This window comes from Anguilla rostrata, chromosome 9, assembly GCF_018555375.3.
Source record: "Anguilla rostrata isolate EN2019 chromosome 9, ASM1855537v3, whole genome shotgun sequence".
Classification (NCBI taxonomy): domain Eukaryota; kingdom Metazoa; phylum Chordata; class Actinopteri; order Anguilliformes; family Anguillidae; genus Anguilla; species Anguilla rostrata.
In genome coordinates, this window is record NC_057941.1 from 51,467,875 (window position 1) to 51,494,561 (window position 26,687).

The window sequence follows — 26,687 nt, forward strand, 5'->3', positions numbered from 1 at the left end:
TATAGTATAGCGCAGCTGTTAGGGGTTGCCGGTTCAGATCCCTGACGGGGCACTACCACTGCGAAGTAAAACACAGACAGCACTCTCTAGAAATGCTGATAATTAATAAATTTATGAAGCACATACAGCACAGATGCTCGGACAACACCTTCCTTCAATGTGCTAAACGCACAAAAAAAAAACAGAAGAGGCTTTTCTGTTCTATTTTTTTTTGGGGGGGGGGAGTTTCTAGAACAGTAAATAGGTTTTGAGTTGAGCACATTTCCTTCGCTGTTGATTCTTCAGCACCGACGTTGTATCCGTGGAAAATCCACTAAATGTGAATTTCTAGTTAAACACCCCCAGGCGCACATTTACAGCGCTGTGTTGTCATGAAGGTGTTTTCCATGTAAATGTATTACAGTGACCATGTGACTTCTCAGAAAATTAAAGGCTGTTAATAATAGTTTAAAAAAAATTCCCGGCATGTGTGTCCATGCCGGGAATTTCAGCTCTGGACTAATGGGCCTCCTGGATCTTCCCAGAGGGAGCTGAAAAGTTCTGGTCTCACTTTCCATATGAGCAAGCATTTGTCTGTTTTTTTTAACACCGTTTATCGACGGAAAACACAATCCTTCGGGATCTCCCCTTCGGCCACTTTCAACATCCAGCTGCCACATGAGAACCGCGTGTCTAACATATTTTAGACCAAAGTGTTTTACTCTTTAGCAGATGTGTGCTTGAGCTGGGAGTTCACTGGCAGGAGGAGGTGAATTTTGCTGGCCAGGATCTCATTGGCACGTTCAGTGAAGACTGTGACGACATTTACCAAAATGTACTTTTTTTTTATTTTTAGTACAATGACTGGTCGCTCCCCCCCCTTTTGTAAAAAGAAAAATGAGAGGACCCACACAAAGGCTATAGCTTGGGGAAGGTTTAATTCAGTCCACATTACGAGCTTGAGCTTTTTAGTTTCTGTTCAGTCCTTCTGTAATGCAACCCATTTTCAATAAAACTGTTGCAGAAATGGAAAGTCCAGGGGTCAGAAAGTAAAAGTTTTGGTATGTGTTTCTTCCACCCGTGAGCTCAGCCAGCTGATTTCACTACCTCCAGGCTTAACAATTATGCCAATTAGCAAATTCAGGTGATTGGAACAGAATACTGGGGAGGACTTTCACTTTCTGAACCTCTGTCTGTTAGGTGTTCTACAGCAGGGCTGCCCAGTCCTATTCCTGGAGATCTACCATCCTGTAGGTTTTCACTTCAACTCTAACAAAGCATGCCTCATTTAACAGCGAGAGATCTTGTTCAGTTACTAATTAGTACAATCAGGTGTGCCAAATTAGCATTGAAATGAAAATCTACAAGATTCACAGGAACAGAATTGGGCAGCACTGTTCTACAGTAAGATGTGGAAAATAGGGTGTTTCAAAGATTAACAAGTTAAAGCGGTGCTGTGGTGTGGGGATGGCTGGTTTAAGCTGCCACACCTGCCCTGGGTCAAGCTAATTAGACCTGGCCAATTGGATAATTGGTTAAGAATTAGATAATTGGCCAGGCTAATTGGACCCAGGAACAGGAGTGGCTGCACCTGTGCGTAGTGAGGTAATCACTGCGCACAGGTTAAATCTGCCATCCCCACCCACACAGGGAAGCTCTCTGTCATGACAGGGTTTAAGATCTGCTCATTTGGCTGTACCATCTTGCCAAACCCTCGTAAAATAAATCTGGACTGTTGGAACATCATCTTCCTGTGTCTCTGTGCTGGAGGGCCCCAAGGAAAGCCACTTCGGTGGCCTGTGGCAGGCGTGTTTGCCACAGGTGCATTAATACACAAGGTATTCTATTGTATTCAGTTCTGTGTTCTGCAGTCAATTAACATGTGTTCCAACATTTGACTTAAAAACAAAAGCAAGCGTTTGTTCTTTGTTCTTCACAAACTCAGGCTAGTGAGTTCGGCAGTGATAAATATGAAAAACTGATTGTGCGAAAGGAAAAAAAAATCAGCACTTGCATTTATTCGTTAAAGGTTTAGGGAAATGAGTCAAAGTCAGTGTTTGTGAATCTACATTCTCCATCAGTTGTCACGGTTACGTTGAGCTGTCAAAAAAAAAAAAACTGAAATTTACAGAATTTGTATTTAAGAAGTTGTAGAGAAAAAGGGCCTGGGTTTGAATCCTAGCATGGGGCCTTTCTGTGTGGAGTTTGCATGTTCTCCCCTCCGTGGGTTTCCTCCAGGTATTCCGGTTTTCTCCCACAGTCCAAGGACATGCAGGTTAGGCTAATTGCCCCTAGGTATGAGTGCATGAGTGAATGGTGTGTGTGCCCTGCGATGGACTGGAAAATCAGGGTGTATTACTGCCTCTCGCCCAATGCATGTTAGGATAGGCTCCAGCACCTCCTGATAAGGGATGGATGGATGGATGGATGGAAGGAAGTACAGAAAAAGCAACATTCTGGAAAAAAATATTCAGAAAAACAGCAACAATTAAAAAGCTGGACAAGTTTTATTATTGTCTGTGAAAAGGCAAACACACCTGTCTCAACACCTAAATGACTTCTGCCTCCTAGCTCTTTAGACCTATAAATGCACCAGGGAATGCTGCCACCCCCACCCAGAACAGGACAGAAATGCTGAAATGGTCTGACCAACAGACTCTGTACACAGTGGCGTTATTTTAGCATAGTCATTCAACAAAGATGTTCAAATGATTTTTAAAGCAAGATGTTGATGTTAAAAGCAGCTGAACAGCTGCCAGGAAGTTCATGATGCAGGGCCGGCCCTAGGAATTTGGTGGCCCTAAACAAATCTGTTCGAGCCGAAGGCGGGAAGGGGGGTGTGGTGTGTGGGAGTTTGGGTGCGCTGTTGGATTCTGTCGAGGGGGGAGGGGGAGAGGTGCTGTTGGATTCTGTCGAGCGTGGGGGGGGTTGGGGGGGGGGGTTCACTTGGTAAAATTCTTCTTACATATGAAATTTGTTATGAAATGTTCTGCCGCCATTCCATTTAAAATTTATACCGCTAGTCCCGCGATAGGCGGTTGAATAACGTAATTATGAAAATAACGTTATTTGCCTTAGATAAACATTGGATCGTGTTCCTCAAAGCTTAACAAACACCAAATGGCATGGATTAGCCCCTGTAGCATTGACAGCTTAATACGTAACTGTTAGGAGACAAATTAACAAATATAAAAGCTAATGTAATTGTTTTTACACAAAAAAAGATAAAACATTTTATAGAATATAGAATATAGAAGTCAATGTGTGATCAGGAATTCACCTCAGTAGACAAGTTGTCTGTTGGGCTGTAGTTATCAAGCAGCTTTTGGGCCTGGAATCAGTAAGCACCTGTCCTTAACTTTTATTTCAAGAGTTTATTTTTTTAATTCTTTCTTTTTTTTTTTCTTCTTTTTTTGGGTTCACCAGCACTCTGATGAGTTATTTTTGAGAACTGCTTAAACTTGTAAGGAAGTTACAAGTTGCACTTAAGGAAGTAGGGGGGGAGGGGGGGGGGGTGTAATGAATGTTCAAACTTGCTTGTGCGTTAAAGTTAAGGGCAAATGATGACGAAATCCAGACTTTGTTTGGTCGTGCAGAATAAGCACAGGGGGCCTCGATAGTTCACATCTTTGGAAGCGACTACAAGCCCAAAGAACGAGAAGCGTTTGACAAAGAATGAGCTAAGTGTGAGAACGACACTGAACGATACATCTAGTGGACGCTAAGTTCACAGATTCAATGCTTTTCACATGTCTGGCCAGGGAAAAAAAGCTGCACATAATACATACACACATGCATTTTACAGTGAAAGTGTTACATATTTGGATGCCTGCGTTCAGAGTTGTGTTCTTATTGTAGTTTACAGGCAAGGGACAAATATAAGACTCACACACAGGAGGTTTTGAAACAGTAAAACAATAGTACATCATGCCGTGCTTCACATTTTCAAACAATACAATACAAAAGTTTAGGCTATTTTCGTCCAGACATTCACTCATGCTGTGCGCGTCAATACAAATGGATATATCTGCGATATAAAAAAAAACAATCACCTCGCTGTACTCAAACTGAATAACAACAATTGTTTGACATCAAACTGTGGCAAACATAAAAGGAAGCGTGCCTGTTACATTAAAAGGGAATTACACTTTAAAACACATATGTGTCTACCTTCATTTTTTGATTAGTTATTTCATTTTGTTTATATTTTTTACGATGTTTTGTTGCTTACCTTTACAAATTCAGGAAGTAGACCTAGGCAGCATATCATTGCGCAACTTCAACGCTGTGCTTTTCTTTCAAGAAGAAGAAAAAACCGGTAATCATACTACTATGTGGACTTGCGCTAAAAAAAAAATTGGTCCTTGTTTCTAACATTAGACATTTAAAACAAAATAACTAATCGAAAAATGAAGGTCGACACATTCATTAGAAGGACAATATAAACAAAATAAGCCCATATGTGTTTGAAAATGCAATTCCCCTTTAAGTTGAAGGAAATGGCTATGTGCGGTAATACAGCTAACATGGTATGTGATTAGTGAAGGCACGCCTATATGAGCTTAATGAAAGAAGACACTCAGATTTTCGCCCTTCAGACTCTGATGGTTTATTAAGGGCGTGAGTCTGAACGCTGAAACAATCAATCAGGGATTGGCTGAAAAACAGCTTTATTTTTTCATCTTCTTTTTTTTTTTTTTTTTTTTGCACTCCAGTCACCTGACTCTTTCTGAGGTAAAGAGGTGCACCCCACTATTTTCATCCAGAACCACTCGTCCAGAGTCCTCCAGTGTCCCAGAATGCCAATGATAATGGAAAAAGGAACCTTTCAATGTTTGTGGAAGATTGTCTCCTTGTGCACCCCCCCCCCATTTCCCAATGATATACTTGGCTCACACAAAACAGGGGGCTCTTCAATGTAGTAGAAAAATCCCCAAACTTGGCTTCCTCTTAGTATTCCAGTTAAACTGGCTCATTGCTTTTCCCCTCTCAGCCTCAGCTGATGGGAAGCGTCTTCACATTGGCAGCGGGTGACATAACTATTATTATTATTATAATTATTATTGTTGACTATTATTAATTAATTAATTAATTAATTAATATTTTTTACTTATTTAAATGAAACCTTTAATCATATATAGCTTCATCATATATACTGTACATGTCAATAATAATAATAATAATAATCTTGGCACACCTTATGGACTGCCCTTCCTTTCACTCAGCAGAAGTTTGGAAGTGTTCGCGTTGGCGTCTTCCCCTTTCTCCCGCTCAGTCTGCTGCCTCGCGAGATGCCGTCGGAGGACCAGGTAGGCCAGCAGTATGCAGGAAAACCCGCCACACAGGAAAAGTGCCAGAAGGCCCAGGAACCTGAGAGGGAGGAGCGTGAGGGAGGTGTGTGAGGGAGGAATGTGAGGCAGGTTTAAACAGGTTTGTTTTTTTCTCTTTTGTTTGCTGACATGAGGATAACACATTAACATGCCTACTACAGGAGTGTCAGTGACTATGTTACACCCTGTAGGCCACACAGTACAACAGGAAAGTCAGTGACTATTTTGCACCCTACAGACCACACAGTACTACAGGAGAGCAAGTGACTATTTCCCCACCCTACAGGCCACACAGTACTACAGGAGAGATCATAACTATTTTATACCCTACAGGCCACACAGTACTACAGGAGAGTCAGTGACTATTTTCCACACTTCAGGCCACACTGTATTACAGGAGAGCAAGTGACTATTTTACACCCTACAGGCCTTACAGTACTACAGGAGAGTCAGTGACTATTTCCCACACTACAGGGCACACAGTACTACAGGAGAGAACGTGACTATTTCCCCACACTACAGGCCAGATAATACTACAGAAGAGCCAGTGACTATTTCATACCCTACAGGCCTATTTTGCACCCACCACGGTCTGGTATTACGTCCTGGCAGTGCCAGTGCTGACTGTGGCGGCTAGCCTCCTTGTATGGCGTTTCTGTGTTTCATTAAGCTCTACTGCCCCCTCTGGTCAGTCGGGGTGTCCACAGTCTGCCCGCACAGGCTGCACGTGAAACATCCGTCCAGCTCAGTGGCTGTATGGAACTTAGCTGCCGGACTATGGCGGATAAGGAAGCTGCAGCCGACAGTAGAGCATGTTGAGGAGACTAGCGGAAGCTCGTCTGGGCTCTCCCGTATTAAGAGAGGTGACTGCGGCGAAGAACCATGGCTTGTGAACAAAAAGTGGGAACTCCAAAGCTATGAGAGAAATGACAACAACAACAACAAGATTTTTTTTTAAAGGAAGGAGTGACCATTGAGTCAGACCTAGAGCCCTGAAGCTAAGTTCACTGCTCTAACCTCCATACCACTGCAAATGAGGCCAATCACACAGAACCTCACACATCATCACACCAATGACGATGACGCCTGAAGTTCAATGATGAGGATGATGACAACGATGTTACCCGGACAGGGAGAGCATAAACAAAAAGTGGATTCTGCGCTCAGTAATAATGGAAACAGGACTATGTTACCTCTGTCGGAACATGTCCAGGTCGTAGTAAAGACAGGAAGTCTTGCTTTTGCACTTCTTCCCCCATAGGATGCACGCCGAGTCGATGGCACTTCCGTATATGACCGGAGCTGGCAGAAAGGCTTAGGAAACAAAATGGCCGCTTGTTAAAAAAATTAAAAAAACAACAGCGCTGTGGACTCCAACCATCACTTTTTGTGGAAAATACAGACTGTGAATATTTTGAAAAACAATACAGTACGCTGCCACTCTCTGAAACCAAGTCACGCTTAATGATACGTGTGATGCATGCGTACAGTGCTGATTACAGCCATTTTGCAAATGTCCAAATCATAGCTCCACTGAATACCAATATTGCAACTGTAGCCTAGTACAATTTACTGTAACTGATCGTTAAAGTAATAAAAACGTAATGAGTAATTAAATAGAATCATTATGAAAGCATTATTGTTCAGATAACCGCAGCAATGATGTGTTGGTGATTAAACTTCACAGCTGGTTTCACAAGAGTCTTTGCTGTTGTCATTCCAAGAATGTGGAGCAATATCCTTCGAGAATGCTGAGCTCTTTGCTTTGGCAAGACTGGGGGGGTGATGACCCATAATTTAATGCAGTTCACAACCGTTTGAGGAGTGGTTTCAGCGTATGAGAATACACACTTTCATAAGGAGGCTGTGAGGCTGTAAGTGGGTGGTCAGCACGTTTGGGAATGACTGCTCATAACAATCCTTCTTCCAGAACTCTTATCAGCGCTACACAAGCAGCTTTTAATGATCCCATGGCTTAGATTTCACATGTGTGTGCGGGGGTGTGATTGGCTCATTCTGGACCAGTGGCTCCTAAGCAAGGGGGTTAGGTTTAAAACAAACTGGTGATTAGTGTTTCCTGATGCATGAGGAAGAGGAGGAGGAGGAGGAGGGGGATCTTTCGGTTTTGTTTTTTCTTACTCACCCAACACTCTGAATAGCATGAACTGCACCCCAACAGCAAAAGACTTATCCTCAGGCTTCACTGTCCTGGAGAGGGGAGGAGAGGAGAGGAGAGGAGAGGAGAGGAGAGGAGAGGAGAGGAGAAGCGAGAGGAGAGGGGAGGTGAGAGGAGGGGAGGGGAGAGGAGGGGAGAGGAGAGGAGAGGAGAGGAGAGGACAGGAGGAGAAGAGAAGAGGAGAGGAGAGGAGAGGAGAGGAGAGGAGAGGAGAGGAGAGGAGAGGCTTTATTAAATTAAATTCCTTTTTTGTCCACTTACTTGTAACTCCCAAGTGGTGACTCAATCGTTTTAAAAACTCATTTGTGCCTTCTTCTATTAATATCTTAAACAGTAAGGACATAGTATGAGCCATAGAGGCCATAGTCCCCAAAGGGACTTTGTTAGTATGGACGGGTTGTGCAATATGTTGCTTTAAAGCTGTGCAATGCTGTTTTAAAGTCGTGCAATATGTTGTTTGAAAGTTTTTATATTTATTTATTTATTTATTTTATTTTATTATTTTTTATTTTATTAATGGCACTTGAAAGTATGTACATGTGAATAATGTAAAATGTAGAATGACACTTGCTGCCTCAAAACACTTGAAGGCCTGTTTCCATGACAATGCATTCATCCACCCCCCCACCCCCACCCCACCCCCACCCACCCACCGACCCCTCGTGTCTCTGTATCTGTTGAACATGCTCCAACCTGCTTTGACATGTTTTACATGGTGAACTTTAAAAGCACACTGCTCCATAGAGAGAGGTAAAGTTTAAATGCTCCTGCAAACTCCCCAGGATACCCTTATGAAAAAAATATTTCAAAAACTACATGTGTTAAAAAACATGTTTTCACATGCAAATATTTCATTTAATATTTAATATTTAATTTGATTTTGGGGAGTCCTGCTGGCACAGACCAAGACAAATGACGCTCAGGATCACCATGAAAGAAGGGGTAGGGGGGTAAGGGGTTTGGGGGTGCAGGACAAATTTTAGGGCGTCCTGCTCGTGTAGACTATGATGGTGGAGATACCTCAAGATCATCGTGAAAGACAGGGTGGATTTTGAGGGTGCAGGACAGATTTTGGGGGACGCCATGCTGCCGTAGACTAAGACGGACGTACCTGAGGATCATCATGAAGGACGGGGTCTGGAAGATGGGCAGGACGAAGCAGGTGAGGGTGGACATGATGATGAAGGGGATGAAGAGGTGGGAGCAGCGGCTGCCGCACATGCCGTGAACGGCGTGTCCCGGAGACCCGTCCGGCCCGCGTACGCAGCTGCAGTCCGTGTAATTCTGCAGGGGGGAGACGGAGGACACGCAGCGGGCATCACGTAACCATCCGAGACCAGGGACCAGGGAACCGAGACCAGAGACCAGGGACTACAAGGCACCTCGGCACACCAGCACATCCATCCATCCATCCATTATCCACATCCGCTTATCCTGGGCAAGGTCACTTGGGGTGCTGGAGCCTATCCCAGCGTGGATTGGGCGAGAGGCAGGGACACATTCCTGGACAGGCCGCTAATCTATCGCCGGGCACACACACACCATTCACTCACTCATTCACTCACTCACTCACTCACTCACTCAATCACTCATGTGAGCCTGACCAGCATGCCTTTGGACTGTGGGAGGAGACCGGAGTGCCCGGAGGAAACCCACGCGGACAGACACGGGGGGGGGGGGGACATGCAAGGCGACAGTGCCACCCACTGCACCACCGTGCCGCCCCACAGCAGCACACATTGTGTCGCTGCACTTGCCGCGCGTGTCGAGCGGTTTCGTTTCCGCAAAGGAAGTAAACCGCAAACCCAGCGCTTTACATGTGGCAGTTTTCCAGCCATGGGCATAAGCAGACTCGTGAGTGGAAGTCGTGGTCAGCCGAGAAGTAGCAGTGAGGAGGAGGAGAAGAAGTAGAAGTGAGGAACATATTAAAATGCATAAAATCTGTCAAAGTGCATTCACCATGCTTATGCTTATAGATGGACCGAATAAAAACCAAAAAGAAAAGTTACTGTAAGACGAGCCCTTAACAGATGCTTGAAAAATAAATGTTTTGAGAGTGATATTGAAAGTGCTCATGGTCACCAAGTCCCAGTGTGTTCCACTGGGGAAGGGGGGGGGGGCTGCTGCGGGGCGTCCATCTCCCAAAGATATTCGGTTACAGGGGGGAGCCTGAAGAGCGATGGACTCAGCAGAGAGGAAAGAGCACACAGCGAGCCTGGGCTACACATCTGATCGAGATCACAGAGGCATTCTGGGTCAAGCAGCAATGTAATGGTTAGCGTGGGGATCTTGCCGGCAACCGCAACGCTAGCGTAGGGGACCGGGGAAAGCCAACGCAATGTTTAATTTCAATTCATTTATCTATATAAACATTTATTCAATTTAGGGGGAGGAAAAAAAGTGCTCTGTTCTGACTCAGGCCTGTGCAAGCCGGTTCTGAACCCCTGCCAGCGCTCTCCCGAAACTGACAGTGGAGGAGAGCGTCAGTGTGGACGGGACTGGGCACTGGGCATTCCAAACTGGGGGGGCGTGTGTGTGTGTGTGTGTGCATGTGTGTGCGTGTGTGTGTGTGTGTGTGTGTGTGTGTGTGTGTGTGTGTGTGTGTGTCAGGGCTCTATCCGGCGGTGGAGATCGGAGTAATCTGCAGCTAAGCCTTCCGCCTGGCACACACACCTGGGGTGCATTAATCAATCAGCCCCAGGGGTCAAGAGCTTTGCTTTTTTATTCCTCTAACACAGTAGGCCTCTGATACCAGGGATCCCTGCACCGAGGGAGAGAGAGAGAGAGGGAGAGAGAGGGAGAGAGGGAGAGAGAGGGGGAGGGAGCGTGAGACAGAGGGGGGGGGGAGAGAGAGGGAGGCAAACCAGGACAACGTGGCTGAAATTTTTTTGCTGCGGTTTTTGTTTATTTTAGTGTCTTTCTTATTTTAGTTGAGTGTTTCTTTGACTGGAACCCGTGAGGGGGAAAGGAGAAGATTTGCTTTTAGTCGGTTTGTTTAAAAGCCTGCCTCTCTAAGTAGAACACCAGTGAAAACCAGAAAAAAAAACTGTCCTACTATTCGGACCCTCCCATGGGCATGTGATGGGAAGATAAAGGGGGGGAAAAATACATAAAAAAGAAAGACAGAAGCGGTTCATATGTATTGAAATAGCGAATGAGAGCAAAAAGAAAGAGAGTGAGTGAGGGAGGGAGGGAAAGTGAAAGAGAAAGGTATTATCTAGACCTGTGTTGACAAGTCTGCTTCTCCGACGTCAAGTTTGCGGTTAGGAAGGATTTAAGGGAGGTGTTTGTTTGAACAAGCACGAGGATGTTATTCCAGATCTGAGCACAAAAGTGAGAAGAAAAATCGGACACAATTTCTAAATTGTGATACAAAAAACATTATCATGTATAAAAAGGGTACAGGGTGTAATGCTAAGGTCCTGATGATAAAAAAATTCCAGTTGCACAGCAACGACCGCATTGAACGAAAGAAAGACAACTTTAGCGTCGAAACCAACACAATTTGGCATAAAACCTTGACCACGGTTTCTTCAAACGATGGAAAGAGATTATAAATATTGAAATTCATTTTAAAAAATAACAGCGAGTTTTATACGGTCCCATGGAAAAGTCGTACAACAGCCAAAACATTAGCTTGTGCCAGTAATAAAGAAAAAATACTGCCCTGGATTTAATTGTATGTACTTAACTTTGACTTTAATCTCAGTCCAATTTTATGTGTGTGTACAAATGAATGAGTGAATGATTTGTAGGTGTGGTACTCTTATCTTGAATGCATTACATTACATTTATTTGTCTTTATCCAAAGCGACGTACAATAAGGTGTATACCAAAGGTCATGGGAACTACAAAACAGAGGTTCGATAAGGTACAATACTCATTGTGTAGCAGTTATCCATAGCCATGAACACATTAATTCCAGTTCACACAGTGTACCTCTGTTCTGATTACAAAGGGCGAAAAAACAGGTCACACACACAAGATTATTACACAGACCACAGATTAATCACACAGAACAGGTATTTTGAGGAAATGTGCAATGAGTCAGTTCCTGCACTATGAGTCAGACAAAAAGTGAGTTTAAAGAACGAGTCACCTGGTACAGAAGAGAGCAGGAGTAGACAGGTGAACTGCGGAATGCCACAGGTGCCACAGGTTACATTGTGCTCTACCTGGAAATCGAACCTGTGGCCTTTAAGTAAACATTCAGTGCCTGTATAAGTAATCCTGCTTTTTGCATTAAAATTTATTTATTGATTATGGCAAGTCGACTTTCAGAAAGGCAAACTCTTAAAAGTGCAAAAAAAACTCAACTCATTAATTCTGTATTGTATTTATAAGTACTGTACAGTACCATCCCCTAGTGCCTCCCCAGAGAAACGCACTGAGATATCTACCTCTAGAAATAATAAATAACCACTTCTACAAACATGTAATAACCACTTCTACAAATATGTAATTACTTTGGCATAATAGTTGGTATCATCACTGTATGAAAATAGCATTGTCCTCCAAATGGCGGTTGGGGGGGTGGGGTTTGGGGGTTACAGTAGTTGTTTACCTCAGAGGTTGCTAGTTTGATTCCCAGCTTGCTGCTGTACCCTTGAGCAAGGTACTTAATGAGAAAATTCACTCACCACAACTTTAACCGTCTTGCTGAAATCCACGATTTTTACGGTGCACCCGGCGTTGCACGGTGACCTGTACTCCACCCCGTTCGAGCCGCACACGGGATCGAAGGTTTCCAACTCGCAGGCACAATTCTGGCTGCACTTCAGGGGTCCTTGCTGCCTGTGAACCAGGAAGGAACCAGAACCAGGAAGTCAACTTTCCAGGCTGAGACGAAAGGTGGCTGATTCAGGCCAAAACGCTCACCCCTGGCCCCTTCGCTACTCAAATGCGGGGCATCGGACGTGCCAACATCACCGCCTCCAGCTCGTCCCAGGTATTAACGGCATACGCCCATTGAAAGATGGCCGCTAACTTGAGTATTGTTATGATAAGCTTCTTCTGATAAGCCCCTCCTTTTGACCGTGACCAACGCATGAATGCATTTTGCAAGAGATTTGCCTAGTTTTTGCAAATGGTTAATTGTTGCTGTGCTTTGTGCATGATTTGAACCGAACGCAGAAATACCAGTATTTAATTTGCCCGTGAGAATCTCCCCCCAGGGCTAAAACAATATCAAACGTCGGCAAGAAGATACATGGTTCAGTGACTCCCTCAGCAAGTTTACTGAACCAAAGAGTTACGCAAGACGCAAGAGGTAATCAGGTCGGTCTGTTCCTGAGACGATTGTTGGCACACTTTGCGAAGAAATCCAATCACACATGTTTATTTTATTTTATTTTATTTTTTTTATAGTGAAATGCTTAATGAATGATGTATGCTTAATGAAGCCCCGGGGGTGGTGGGGGGGGGGATATAACCGAAAATGGAGTTGGTGGGTGAGTAGGAGAATGCGGCGGGCGGCGGGGGGGGGGGGGGGGGGGTGCTGAAACACTGGGAAATCTTAGACGCCTACCACCCGGCCAGCTCTCTTAACTGTGACAATCTCTGTTCCCTGTTAAACTACTAAAATGGAAACAGATTGCGCTGTTTAATCCTTAAGAGGAGAGCAGCCCACGCGCTATATCGACACAGGAAATGCCACAAAGAGGTTGCGACAGAGGATTCAGTCTCGAGCGATGTTCACCAGAGAACGTACCGAACCCATTCATTCCATCGTTACTTCCTCCCCATAGTTACAGCGACTCGCTACGTCGAGGATGCTCCATTCCACGCCCGGCGCATTACCGTCGAGCGTGCGATCGCGGCGATCGCCCAACAAAATGTTCGCATTACGTTGGTCGTCGTAGTGAGGTGCGGACACGTCGGGTCGATAAGCATGAGACACTGTTGTACAACTGGACACGTACACACTCGGCATTCACTTACGGCATCGCGCATTCCCCGTACACAATGGCAACACTGCTGCATGTAATGCACCAGACGAGCGACGCGCATTCGACCGCGCCATTCCACTAAAGGATTCCCGTACACGAGCGATACCATTCACCGTACACAGCTATCGCTGCATTCCACCGTTCCGACGTATCGCTCGAATGTTCGATTATTTTTTGTGTGGAACGCTGTCGTAAGCCAAGATCACTTTTTAAGGACACGCAATGCAAATGCACGACAATGCAAATGTGCATAATGCACGACAGATACGTGTCACACTAAAGATACGATATACCGGTTTAATTTTTTTTTTTTTATGTTTGTTTTTAGCCCCGTACTGCAGATAGGGAGGGTGATAAGCTCTTGTGAAAGGGGAACACTTTGCCACAACTGAATTATTCTCACATGTATCTGAGATAAGAAGCATTTTTATTATGTATTTGAACTCTGTCAAAATGTTTTCAACATTGGTCATTATTTCCCAGCTATTTCATTTCTCAATATCAACTTTGATGAAATGACTAAGAGATTTGCTGGCAAGAACAACATGCACAATAGGTGGGGGGGTGAGATTTTTAAATTCGAGGCTCACCTGGAGGGGTAAATCCCCGCTATGCTCTGCGAGGGACAGCCGAGGAAGAGGAGGGGAACTGCGAAGAGGATGCCGAGGACGATGGTGACGGCGCACATCCGGCCCATGCCCTTGACGGACAGGCGCATCCTCTTCGTCACCGCCCCTCCCAGCAGGACTCCCAGAGTCGCCGCCGGAATGTTCACGCCCCCTAGGAGGGGGGGGGGGGGGGGGTGGGAGAGGGATGGGGGGGGGGGGGTGTTAAGGGGGGGAGGACTGGAGCGGTCATTCTCGGCAGCTGTGCGTGACTGAACGCCGTTTCACTTTCGCTCTGCGCGACATTCCTTCTTACATTCGCGTTCACGCCTTCGGTTTCCACCGCAAAAGCAGAAGCGCATAACAAGCAGAGTGCACATTTGTGTAACTTCAGGATCTTACCAACGACCATAGCGAGGATGCTCATCTTCGTCGCGCCCTGATGAAGGCCCGTGAGCCAAAACACGTGGGTCCGACATGCTTCTAAAAATAACTTCCTTGGCCAATGCAGGCTCTTAAAAAATATTTATACTAAAGAAATGTTTGTGCCTTCGTTTTTTCTGAGATCACCCACCTATGATGATGCTTGAAAAGGACGTCGTCTTTGTGAACTGCTTCTCGATGAACTTCGCCATGAAGGTTGCCACACCCGCAGCCACGGCAGCTAGGTTAACTTGTGCCAAAACAACCAGAAGGAAGATCGGGTTCTTCAGAGTCCTCAGTACTATTTTAGGAAAACCTGTTTAAAAAATTAATAAATACATTGAAAAATTAATAATTTATAATCCAACGTAAGCTTGGTGTTAAGAAAAAATAAACATATAATTTTACAAAAGCAACTGCTCTTTTTTGAATATATAATTGTATAAAGAGAATTTATGGAGCACAATGCTTTTCTGATAAGTGCTGTAAAGAGCAAGTAATTCAAATACAATTTTGAGTATAACAGTTGCAATAGTATTAAATCAGTTTCACGCAAGAAAAATATGTTGTGTTGTGTTAGGAAAGTAGGTCAAATTTTCAATATAGGCAAGCACTGAGTCACAGGTCAGGCCTACTGAAATGAAAGCAAACAGCATACCTGTGAAAACAACACCTGTGTAGAGATACAGTGCCCAAGAGGTGAGACCGTATGGGTTCCAGAAACCGCGACTTAGTGACTGTTTTCTTTTCCCGGTGTCACATTACCACTGCGTGTTAGCGCATTAAAAACATGCGTACCGTTTCACTTTCTCTGGGCAAAAGCATCCGCCAAATTGCACAATGGCAATCTGGAAAGAACTACCGGTTGGGCAATAATGGACACCGGTGCGTTGCGCTCTACGAAAACTGAAAGCATGCATCCGTGAGACTGTGTAGATTTATTACCCAGTTTGACAACTTAAATTAAAAAAACCTGTATGAAAAATGATGGCCCTCTGTGGTTCTTGAACTCCTGCCCTTGCGGACGATCGCACTCACTTCTGAGGAACTGGCCGAGCGAGAGGTCCATCAGGGGGTCAGATTTCGGCACTTCCTCTTTGACCTTGCACTCCACTTCCGGCTCCAGCTCGGTCGCCGCGCTTTCCTTTGAAGATTAAATCGGAGGGCATCATCACAAATTCTGGCTTTGCTCTGAGCACTTAATTACAGGCTGGTGCTGTGCTTTTTGTTCTGTTTTTTTTCCCAAACCCTGCCCAAGCTCCACTCCCATCCACCCGAACACGTTTTCGCTCAACAACCTGCTTATTGTTTGCGAAACACATGATCTCTGTCCGCTTCATTCATTTTACAGAAACGGCTGGTTAACCTCCCCGTGCTTCCCTGCGGTGGCCTATCACACGTCGCATCTGCACATCGGACATAAACGACTAAAGCATCATTTCATTTTGAGATGTCTTAACGAGCATGATGACCTGAATGAATCTATCGTAGAGAAGAAAAAAAATACATGAATGATTGTTCCTCAGTTCTTTGTTTCGCTATAACTTAAATGTTAAGAAGTAGATGACATACACAAATAAGAGGGAAGTAAGTTTATGTAAAATTAGCTTTTTTGACTTGCCACAGCTTCTCACCCCATCTCTATTTAATGCACCGACGGTCACCAGACACATTCTGAGCTCCAGTCTACAACTCTTTAACCATTTCACTCCAAAGACAGCAGTTATGAAAATAAGACTGTGGATAAATGATGGCTATACGGCTTGTTGTGGCTTGCTATAATTTCACTCCTTCCATATCTTTTTGATGATGGACTGATAGACACCAAATTCACAAAGTTTACACATTTTCCTCTCGAGTATAAAACTCTGTAAGCCCTGGACTTTTTAACCCTTTCATGCATGAACTATTACTGAACAGAGCAAAAATGTTTTAAATGTACGGACTGACACACACCGAACTTACTTATATGACTTATATTATAGTCACATCTTTTCTGAGTCACTGAAAGCATTTGATTCCAGGAGCAACTCATGAGAAATAATAAAGGGTAATTAAATTATGTCATTCCATTCCATTCTATTCTTATGAAATTTTATTGAATTCTATCACAGTGAGCTATTATAACATATTTCCTTCCTCGTTTTCATTCTTAGAAAGATTTCAGTTACGTTCATTGAAATGAGGGAACTGAACATGTTTGGCCGTAAGCTTGTCCAGTCTTGTCCGCCATCCTGCAATGCATGATGGGACAATTCAGTCCGTTCTCATCACGGGAACACGACGGGCGTTTCTTAATATCCGTTCTTGTCGGTTCTTGTGTTTGTGACTGTACTCGATTAGCAGCTCAACGTGATCCCTAGCTGTTTAAAAGGGGTGTGCTTCCTCAGGGCTGGAGTGAGAGAGCCCCAGGATTAGGATTGGGCAACCCTGTGGTATTTATTTGCCACAGGCTAGAGACAGGCCTTGTGTTCCCACAGAACTGACAGTTGAACTTCGGGGAGATGAATGAGACGTATCAAGTGCATTTCGTGTTGCGCAATTTCTAGAAAGGTGCCAGCTACGCTTGTCTTAAAATGTTTGGCTTTTTGTTTTTTGTTTTTTACAAACGCAAACATAATAAAAGCATAATAAAAACTAGCTGCAGCACGCTTGCTGTCGTTTTGCAGACTGCTCTTCCATGACGGATTTTCAAAACCGCGTATCTTCGCATGCGGGTCTCCCATCTGTGTTGGAGGCACTGTAAACTGAGGGCCCCTCAGATGGCGCATGTTTACATTACCCGTAAACGTGTCTCTGAATCTGCAGGGAAGCGTTCACATTACCCTGTCATTTGTGTGGGACCAGCGGAAACCACACTGACTGGTCAAACCAAGTCTGCATTGCACTGTAAACTTTAAAACTGCAAGGTGTCCGTGTTTTTTTTTTGTTGTGTAAATTATGTTTAATGAATTTTTGCATTTAGTCAGTTGTGTAGGTCCTCTGTCTCTTTATGCAAGACTTGATATGAATGGCTGCATGTACATGCACACCAACACCCCGATTATTGGGAGTAAGCGACTAGCTAACTACCTGACAAGCTAAACAGCCAGGCAATTTGCTGACCATCTGTCAAGCTAGCTAGGCAGCTATCTAATCGACTTGTCCTACCTCCTTCGGCATCTCGCGAGGGAAGAACAAGTAGGGTATGGAGACCAGGAAGAGGAAGCCAGCGGCAACGAGGAAGCCCAGCCACCAGGCACCCACCCAGCGGGGATCATTATTGGTCAACCTCGCCACCGTACCTGTGGAGGAAACAGGGCGTGTCCCCAACCAATTGAAATAATTTGACATGTAGCTATGAAACCCTTAAATTTATTAAATGAATTAAAGCAAGTTAATAACCATAACCCTAACCCGTCATCATTCGCAGACAAAAAATATCTGACATGTAGCCCTTAAACCCTTGATGCAAATGAATTAATCAACAAATACAAGGTCCATAAGAAAGTTGCACATGTGCAGTGTTCGCAACGAAATCAAGCAACGGAGCAAAGAGTAGATTTCGAAAATCGATCTTTCCTCTTTATTGCTTTTTTCCTAGTATTCTCGGACCTGCATTTCTCAAAGATGAGGCACCAGGAGTTCATTTTCAGGTTTCATTGCCCTTTTTGGACAAAAGCAAAAAAAAGCTGCAGAACCAGGGACCGTAAACTTAAACAAAAGCAAAAAAACCTGCCAGCAAGTCCATGCTGGTCAAACTATTGCTATTCTCTAAGACTAGCGAGCGTGGCCAGTGCTATTATTTAAGCTTCTGAATCAGCATCCCATAATGCACTGCGATGGCACACTGCAGACTTGCTGTGAAACATGCGAATACTCTTCCAGCATTGCTGTTCCTGCTGTAGTGAACACTTTTTCTATTAATGATGAATATACTGATACAGACACTCTTATGGTTGAATTCAAAGTGAGAGACAGTGCCTGATTTTGCCACATCGTTCTGCACATCATGCAGCTGTTTATTTACCGTTTTTTTGCCTGCCAGAGAATATGCACGTGATGGGAATTAGGGTCAAGTGTATCGCGTATCAATTGAATAGAAAAGACATTTTTCTCTTTGCCGACAGCAGTGCTGCATTCTGAAACCGGACCCAGTTCAGCTTAGGGAACAGTCCAATTTTGATGCCAAACAGTCCCATTCAGGTGCAATATTTTAAACAAGACGGCCCAACACTTTAAGGGGAATTGCACTTTCAAACAAATATATGGGCTTATTTTGTTTATATTGTCCTTCAAATGAATGTGTCGACCTTCATTTTTCGATTAGTTATTTCGTTTTAAATGTCTAACGTTATAAACAAGGACCTATATTTGTTTTAGCGCAAGTCCACATAGTAGTACGGTTTCCAGTTTTTTCTTCTTCTTCGAAAAAAAGCACAGCGTTGAAGTTGCGCAATGATATGCTGCCTAGGTCTACTTCCTGAATTTGCAAAGGCAAGCAACAAAACATCGTAAAAAATATTAACAAAACGAAATAACCAATCGAGAAATGACGGGCGACACATTCATTAGAAGAAAATTATAAATAAAATAAGCCCATGTGCGTTTTAAACTGTAATTCCCCTTGAACTGTCAAAAGGGAGGGAAATGGCACTCACCAGGCTTGTCGATGTCCACGTAGAGACGTTGCATCAGGGACCCCAGAATGAACCCGGCTGCAGGACCCGCCGTCGTTATGGCTAAGACTATGCCTGCAAGAAGCCAGTATATTATTAAAAACAGTAAATTAAAACCGGTTGGCCTCCGTGACTTGGGGACGCCACGCAGATGACTGGTTTTAATTTTCCCCTTCAAATCACCCTTATGGAGACAATGTGTGAAAAACGTCTGCTTTCTGGATAAAGGAATGAAAAATATATTTGAGTAGTGCAACGCTTGTAAAAACACCCTGCAGATCACTGGACAATTTTAAGAGAAATTATTTATTTTCACCAAAATTTACAACTAAATTCTTATTTTGTGCGATTGTACATTTTGGGTTAGTTGAAAAGTATATACAAACATAGGGAGCAATTCAATTTTGACAGGATATAAATAACTAAAGTATTTCAAATACTGTACTTTTTTTTTTGCCAGGATTGCACCCTGTACAAATCTGATTCATTATGCTGTCTACATTACTAATAAATTATTATGTTCGCCCAGTATAGAAAATGAATTATTCCAGATTCAGAAATAACATTAATTATAATGGCCTTCCCCAAATTGTTAACATCTGGAATGTGATTGTATGCTGTAGAATTAAGATTTGCCTTCACTGGAACTAAGGGGCCTGGCCCAAACCATGAAAAACAGCCCCCAACCAAGGGGTGTCCAGATACTTTTGGTCATATAGTGTACGTTGATATCAAAGGATTCATTGCGATATTGACCCCTTACCGAGATACAATGGGGAGTTGTTCTTGCCGGCGTAGTCGTCTATGTAGGAGATGCCGAAGGGTTGTATGGGTACGCAGCCAATGCCCAGCAGGAGCTGGCCCAGGAGCATGATGGGCAATACCGCCTGGTGGTCCTGGCCTTCCCTCTGCGTGCAGTTTTGGGGTTCCTTGTGAGGGCTGCTTCCGATGAGGCAAAGTTCTGTAGTATCTGCAGCCATTTTCAATCGTAATTTACAGTTTAGACGAAGGCAGAACCGCACCGCTTTGGAATAAGTCTGTGATAAATGTGAACAGGCAAACTGTGGAAATGGAAGTAAATAAGTTTTAAACATGTAGATCCCCCCCCTCCCTCCCTCCCCCTTATCCCCCAACTGTACTAAAATATGTGCTCTCACAGCAAGTATATCTGACTACAGGATGCAGGATGTGGTGGGCTTGGATGTTGATGGTTAATGTCAAACCCCACCCAGTAGCATGTGCAGTTGGTTGAAAACAATTCCATCTTTCACAGCCCTACTTTGAATGTGTAAGGATTAGGATGTGTTAGGATGTGTAAAAGACACCAAGCCCTGCCTTCCTATAGACTGCAGTCTTCACAGGGGTATTGTGAGGGCGATGGTGAGGTCGCTCACTGTCTATGTTGCTGTACTTGTAGGGCCCGCTGAGGAAGTGCGGCAGGGCCAGCAGGAGGCCCGCCAGACCGGCGATAATCCCGCCGGCGCCGATGAACCTAGGGCGGTGCACCCGGCTCCCCAAGAAGCTGACAAACACGATCAGCACCGTGTTCCCCACCTGCACAGGTACGAGAGTCAGACCACACCCCCACGCCATTGGCCCGAGGGTTTCATCCAGACATCCTGGTATTTAGCCCTCGTTCCGATGGACAGTAGATCTTTTGAAGTGTTTCTTAGAATTCTAAGTCAGTGTTCCAGTAGTGATTGTGACATCAGCATTAGAATGTTCAGTTAGGAGCATCCTAATCACATATTTGTGATCTTACACCTTACAAGGTCAATCTTTCAAAATGCATATATATATATATATATATATATATGAAAAATATGTCAGTTTATTTCTTACGTATGTGTCAACATCAAACAGTTAATCTTAAGTGTGCCTACCTCGTTGAAGGCCACTAGAAGGCCTGAGGTCCGGCTGGAGAAGCCATATCTCCTCTCGATAGTGGAGACGGAGCTCTTGAGGTAGCCAGACAACAGAAGGTGACCCAGCTGGAGAAGGCCGTGGCAGAAGACAAAAAACTGAAAAATAAAATAAAATAAAAAACATGCACACACACACACACACACATACAAAAGCTCAGATGTCATGAACAATTAGTGCATGTAAAAAACCACATCAAAGATGTGTGTGGCAGTGACTGTAGTCCTCAGGACTGGGGTTGAACCTGCAGTCACTGTTGTCCTCAGGACTGGAGTTAATATTGCAGACACTGCAGCCCTCCAGGATTTGCCACTTCCTGGCAAATGACTTCCTGTATATGCCGCAGTGTGAGGTCTTTCACAATGAGGACCTTTATCTGACATACCGACTTGTACGTGCCGGTTCATTTGTTATGCACCAATTTTTGGGTGTTCTTAAAGACCCATATGTGTGTGTTTAGTGAATACTTTAGGCACCATATCAATAGTAAGTGTTGCCAATGCCTAACCTAAGCCATCTTTACGCAGGGCATATCGATATCGATACCGATATCGATCTCTGTGTAAAAATGTTATGCTGGGAAAAAGGTGGACTAAAATGACCCGGTTCTGGCCCGCGTCGGGACAAAGCCAGACTTGGCCCGGTACAACGCCATGGTAACAAGCCACGTAAACATTCCATCACCTGTCAGCTGTCTGCGTGAGCTGCTTTGTGTCAGCAGTTTCAACAGTAACAGTCACGTAAAACATCTGTGGTATGAGGGATAGATTGAATTAGCACCGAACAAAATGGCCACCAAGGGAGGGGATAGAGGAAATAATTGGACAGAAATGGACGCCAGCAAATTATAAATGTAAGACGGGCAAGGTGAATTATTAAACAAATTGACGGTACAGTCCGTGATTACAGTGTTTATCGAACGATCGGGGAAAAACTGAAAGCCAGGGGAATTACCTCAAAAATAAAAATGAGGAAGAGAAACGTTTGTTTTGTTCTGATCGGGAATTCTTAACTGCTATAGCTGTGTACATACGGCTTTATTAGACTTATTGTGTGTTTTATGATAGGTTTGCTGATTGCTTTCCCAACCCGAGATATTGCTTTCTTACTCATCAACAGAGAGATGTGTGACTGTGGCCATAATCTTAAGGTGGAACTCAACGACATGCTTGCAATCTACACACTGCATGCATATAAAGCCGCCTTAAGGAATATAATTCTGGTTAACTCTGAACGTACTAAGAGTCATCCAAGTTCAAGAGCAGTTGTTCCACTGAACAGAAAGATTACTGCTGAAGAAAAATAAATGTTTAAAGGTGAATATCCAGTTGGTACAATCAACAAATAGTGTGCATCGAAGAGTGAGATTTTTGCGTATGCGATTTTTATTTGTTTAATTGCTTTTGGTTGTGTGCCTTAGCATGTGACCACAGCTGGTATTCGATGAGAGATTGCTGTCCATGACAAAGACTCTGCAGATCATAAGACTTGAGTTAGTGTCATCGTTTACGCTTTAAATGGATGATATTACAGACTTTGTCACATAGCAAGTGTCTATGGATGGAGCTCCACAGCCTGGTTTATGAGTGTTTGCAGCCAGAAGTAAGACAATAGGTGGATATGGGATATTAACCAGGAAGCTCGAGTTCTCTGGAAGTTAACATTCCAGCTTGTGTAGACAGACATTTCAGGCAGGCCCACCAACACACACACTCTCTCACACACACACACACACACACACACCATACACACATACAGTAGCATACAGTAGCATACAGAACCGTGCCTACCACTCTCACACGAACGCGCATACACACACACACCATACACACATGCCATACAGAAACACACACGCACACACACACACACACACACACACACAGTAATATGACCTCAGCTAGCACAGATCATTCCAGGAACATATTGATAAAAAAGAAAAAAAGAAAACAACCAGCAGCCCGTGCAGCAGGAAGATTGCTCAATTTCGTGCTAAAATTTGTTACTGCATAATGTACCTTCCAAAATGATAACACCCCCACCACCATGCTTCACAAATGAGGGGGAGTGCTTGAACTGATACTTTTTGCCTCCCCATTTTGCTCTTGCCATCTGATACAAGTGAGACTTGGTCTCATCAGCCCACAAGATCTTTTTTTCCGAAATCTGAAGGCTCTTTTAGGTACTTTTTAGCAAATTGTTACCAGGCCACTCTGTTTCGCAGTTAACTAATGGTTTATATCTTGCGGCGTAGCCTCTGTAGTTCTGCTTAGAAAGTCTTCTGTAGTCAATGTGGTCATTCAAATGTTATGTTACATTACATCACAGGCATTTAGCAGATGCTCTTATCCAGCATGACTTACACAACTTTTACATAGCATTATATCCAATTATACAGCTGGATACATACTGAAGCAATTTCAGTTAAGTACCTTGCTCAAGGGTACAACGGCAGTGTCCTACCCAGGAATCGAACCTACAACCTTTCGGTTACAAGCCCAGTTCCTTACCCACTGTGCTACACTCCATGTGAGAATGTATTTCAGATATACAAATGAATGGGGTGTGCTTCCTACTCACTGCACTGCAGTGTAATCAGGGTTACCACGGCAACATACCTTGATGTTGTTAAAGGGGCTCCTGCACCGAGCCGGAGCCAGCTGGCGATGATTGGAAGCCGTCATGATGACCTTGGTCCTTGTGTTTCTTCCGGAGACTGGAGGTGGTGGAGGATCAGTTGTACGGTTAGCCACTTCACTTTATTTGCTAACCTTTGGACGTCTGGTTTGTAACTGAGAAATGCCACACTTTCATTATCAGAGCTAGAGACGCCAGTAGTGATAACACAAACTGACTTGTTTTTTTCATTTTTTTTCATACAAAATTAATTTTGTATAGAAAAAGAAATTGCATCAAACTCGCTTTAACCCATAAAAAAACAGTAGATCATCCCTCTTGTCCCAGAAAAAATGCATGACTGGCACAAGCTCACCCACTTCCTACCCCCCACCCCCCGGCCCCCACCCCCCCAGCCACTGTTTTGCTCAAGTATCACACGGCTTCAGTCGTGTTCAAACAAGTCTTACAAAAAACACGTTGCTCACCTGACACGCATAGAACCGTAACGTCAGTTTGATTTCACACAGCTTATCTTTTCGTCACACAAGCCCGATTCAATCAACTGTTTACTCTTAACGGACTCCAGACTTAGCGATCACCATTGTGTTCCAGGCTGCTGGGTGGCTCATCCTGTTAAATCCCTGTTCTCGTGCATGAATGAGTCGCACCGTCTGCTATCTATTTGCTCTTTGCCACTGCTGACTACAGCCAGCCGCATAATTGCTTCTAAATTAATTCTCCATTACTGAACAAATAAAGACACTATGCTGCTTCTGAAGAACTCTGCAATCCTCAGGTCACCAGTGTACCAATTTTGTTTGCTCAAACAATTCAATAACCCTTACACTTTTAGAAGCATAGACTAGATCACTGCGTCTAAGCAGAATTTTCAGCCTACAGTCTCATTATTAGGATTGAAGATGCTGCCTTGTGCCAACCCTTTCCTTCTCCCACACACAGAAATAGCCAGATGGTCAAAATACTACACATGACAGGAAGTAGATTAAAACATAAAACATTGTAATCACTGTTCCTGGTGGATTGCCAACCAGTAATAGAGAGAGAGAGAGAGAGAGAGAAAGTGAGAGAAAGAGAAAGAGAAAACATGGCAAACCATGAGAGAGAGACTGCACTCATTTTTCCAGCGTTGTGAATGCCAATGTCATAAAAAAGACAGACGGCAAGACATTAAATTCTGCTAACATAATTTCCCCAAATCCACAAATAAGATAAAAATCAACAGATAAGAAAGATGGCGGCTGATGAACTCAGTATTCCCAGACTTCATACTGGCTTGAGATTTAATCAACCACCCTGGATGCCATAGTGCAATCACAGATCTATCCTCTGATCAGCATGCAACCGTGACAGGATCTGTATGTCTAAACAAAATACGACCCCCGCCCCCCCACAGTTCTTGTTTGTCTAAACAAGAACTGAGAGCTCTGGTAAGGTTAGAAAAGACAGTAGTTTAAAACATATTTAAATACTCGTAAATTAATGGAACCAGCTGTCCATAACATTAAAGAATGGATTTTAAAAAACCGTTGCCGAAATTGCTTTCTTAGATATGAATACAACAGTATTCTTTTTATATGGGTGGTTGTGTGGACTTTCATCTAACAGTGACACAATTAAAATTAAATCGTCTGCCTAGTGCAAAGTACTAGACCGTGAATCAGTTTGCATTCAAATGCATTTCAACACCTAAAAAAAAAAAGAAAGGTCCATATATCTGCAACAAATGCAACAAAACCAAGCAATGGCAAAAGGTCTGACACACACACACACACACACACACACACACAGGGGAAACTATGCACATGCACATGTGTGTGCCAGCCCCCGCGACTATTAGCAACCCCTGTGTGTTTCACAGGCAAATTTAAACAGGCAAGTCAGAGTGAAGAAGAAGTTTTGGAGACTTACGTCTTGTCGCAGGACAGAATGTGTTTTCACTCCAAGGTTTTCCCTCACCATGTCCCGCACCGACTGAAAAATTTGAAACCAGGAGCTCTTTTTGTTTTTTTGTGTTTTAAAGGGGCGGATTTTTTAACCTAACGCAATCACAGACTCAGAGAGTGCCTTCCTCATTTGGCATGGAATTACAGTACAAGGATTAGACAATTTCTCGCGCACTACGCAGCTCTTGAAGACTATAGACCTTTTTTATTATCCGATGCATGTTAAAAGAATCGAAATGAGTGCTTAAAAAGGTTTACCTGTGAAGACTATTAAACTCTACTGGCTTTTGAGATGAAGGAATACAATCTGCAAAGTGATTGATGCCTTAAATATTACCACACAGCTAGGGTGTTCAAATTCGAGAAAAAAAGACTAGAAGACTAGAATAAAACCTGTTCCCAAAATGATACTTCTCAGAATATCAGATAAAACTAGACATTTACATTTACCTTAGACCTTTATCTAGCACACACTTCTACAATAATAATCTGCCCTTTACAAAGGAAATGTCTCAATTTACAAAAGAAAGGCAGTTCCATTGTAATACTACACGAACGAAATGTATAGTCTAACAGTGGAACTGTCTTTCTTTTGTAAATTGAGGGTAAAAAGGAAGGAGATTCAGTAGATTTGAAAACCATTGCATAGCTTGAAATGAGCCGATTGGGTTGTCATTGAAAACAGTACAAAATAATTTAAATGATTAGCTGATTAGCAAAAAAAAAAAAAAAAATTATTCAGGAAAGGTTTAATCACAACACCCACAGTTGTTTATTCATTTAAATAAATTATAGCTGATGAGGGCTGTGTTGATTGTGATCATAATGAATGATACGGCACAGAGGATTATTGGGTTATTGCTATTTAAAGGAATATCAGAATTATACATTGGAAATTTGCCGATCAACACTATGGGGTCTTGGAAGTCCATTACAGAGTGTAATGATACCGGTTGACCACATGGCGGCAGCATATGCCTGTGCATGACAAATACTGGCGAAGGGGCCAGTAAAACTTAATGTTATAAGCGCAACACAACATTTAGCACCTTGTTTACGTACAAG

General features: G+C 43.5%; 1 protein-coding gene across 3 annotated transcripts; it reads right to left on the bottom strand.

Moving 5' to 3' along the window:
* Positions 1 to 898: 898 nt before the first annotated feature.
* slco2b1 (solute carrier organic anion transporter family, member 2B1) lies at positions 899 to 25,721 on the bottom strand. Of its 3 annotated transcripts, XR_010332609.1 has the most exons (17): positions 25,588 to 25,721; positions 23,658 to 23,755; positions 21,003 to 21,140; positions 20,514 to 20,673; positions 19,883 to 20,089; positions 19,102 to 19,194; positions 17,612 to 17,745; positions 15,500 to 15,605; positions 14,613 to 14,777; positions 14,024 to 14,213; positions 12,126 to 12,279; positions 8,597 to 8,769; positions 7,453 to 7,517; positions 6,503 to 6,623; positions 5,177 to 5,349; positions 1,224 to 2,435; positions 899 to 1,156 (listed from the first exon to the last, which is right to left on the bottom strand). XR_010332609.1 is itself a non-coding variant. In XM_064352774.1 (16 exons), exons 2-15 carry the CDS (start codon positions 23,721 to 23,723, stop codon positions 5,178 to 5,180), a joined length of 1,944 nt encoding a protein of 647 aa, XP_064208844.1. In that variant the 5' UTR covers positions 23,724 to 23,755; positions 25,588 to 25,721; the 3' UTR covers positions 899 to 2,380; position 5,177. The 3 variants fall into 3 exon arrangements, 2 of the variants coding, with proteins under 2 accessions (XP_064208844.1, XP_064208843.1); XM_064352774.1 differs by having other exon boundaries at positions 899 to 2,380; XM_064352773.1 differs by having other exon boundaries at positions 899 to 2,435.
* Between the last annotated feature and the right edge of the window lie 966 nt (positions 25,722 to 26,687).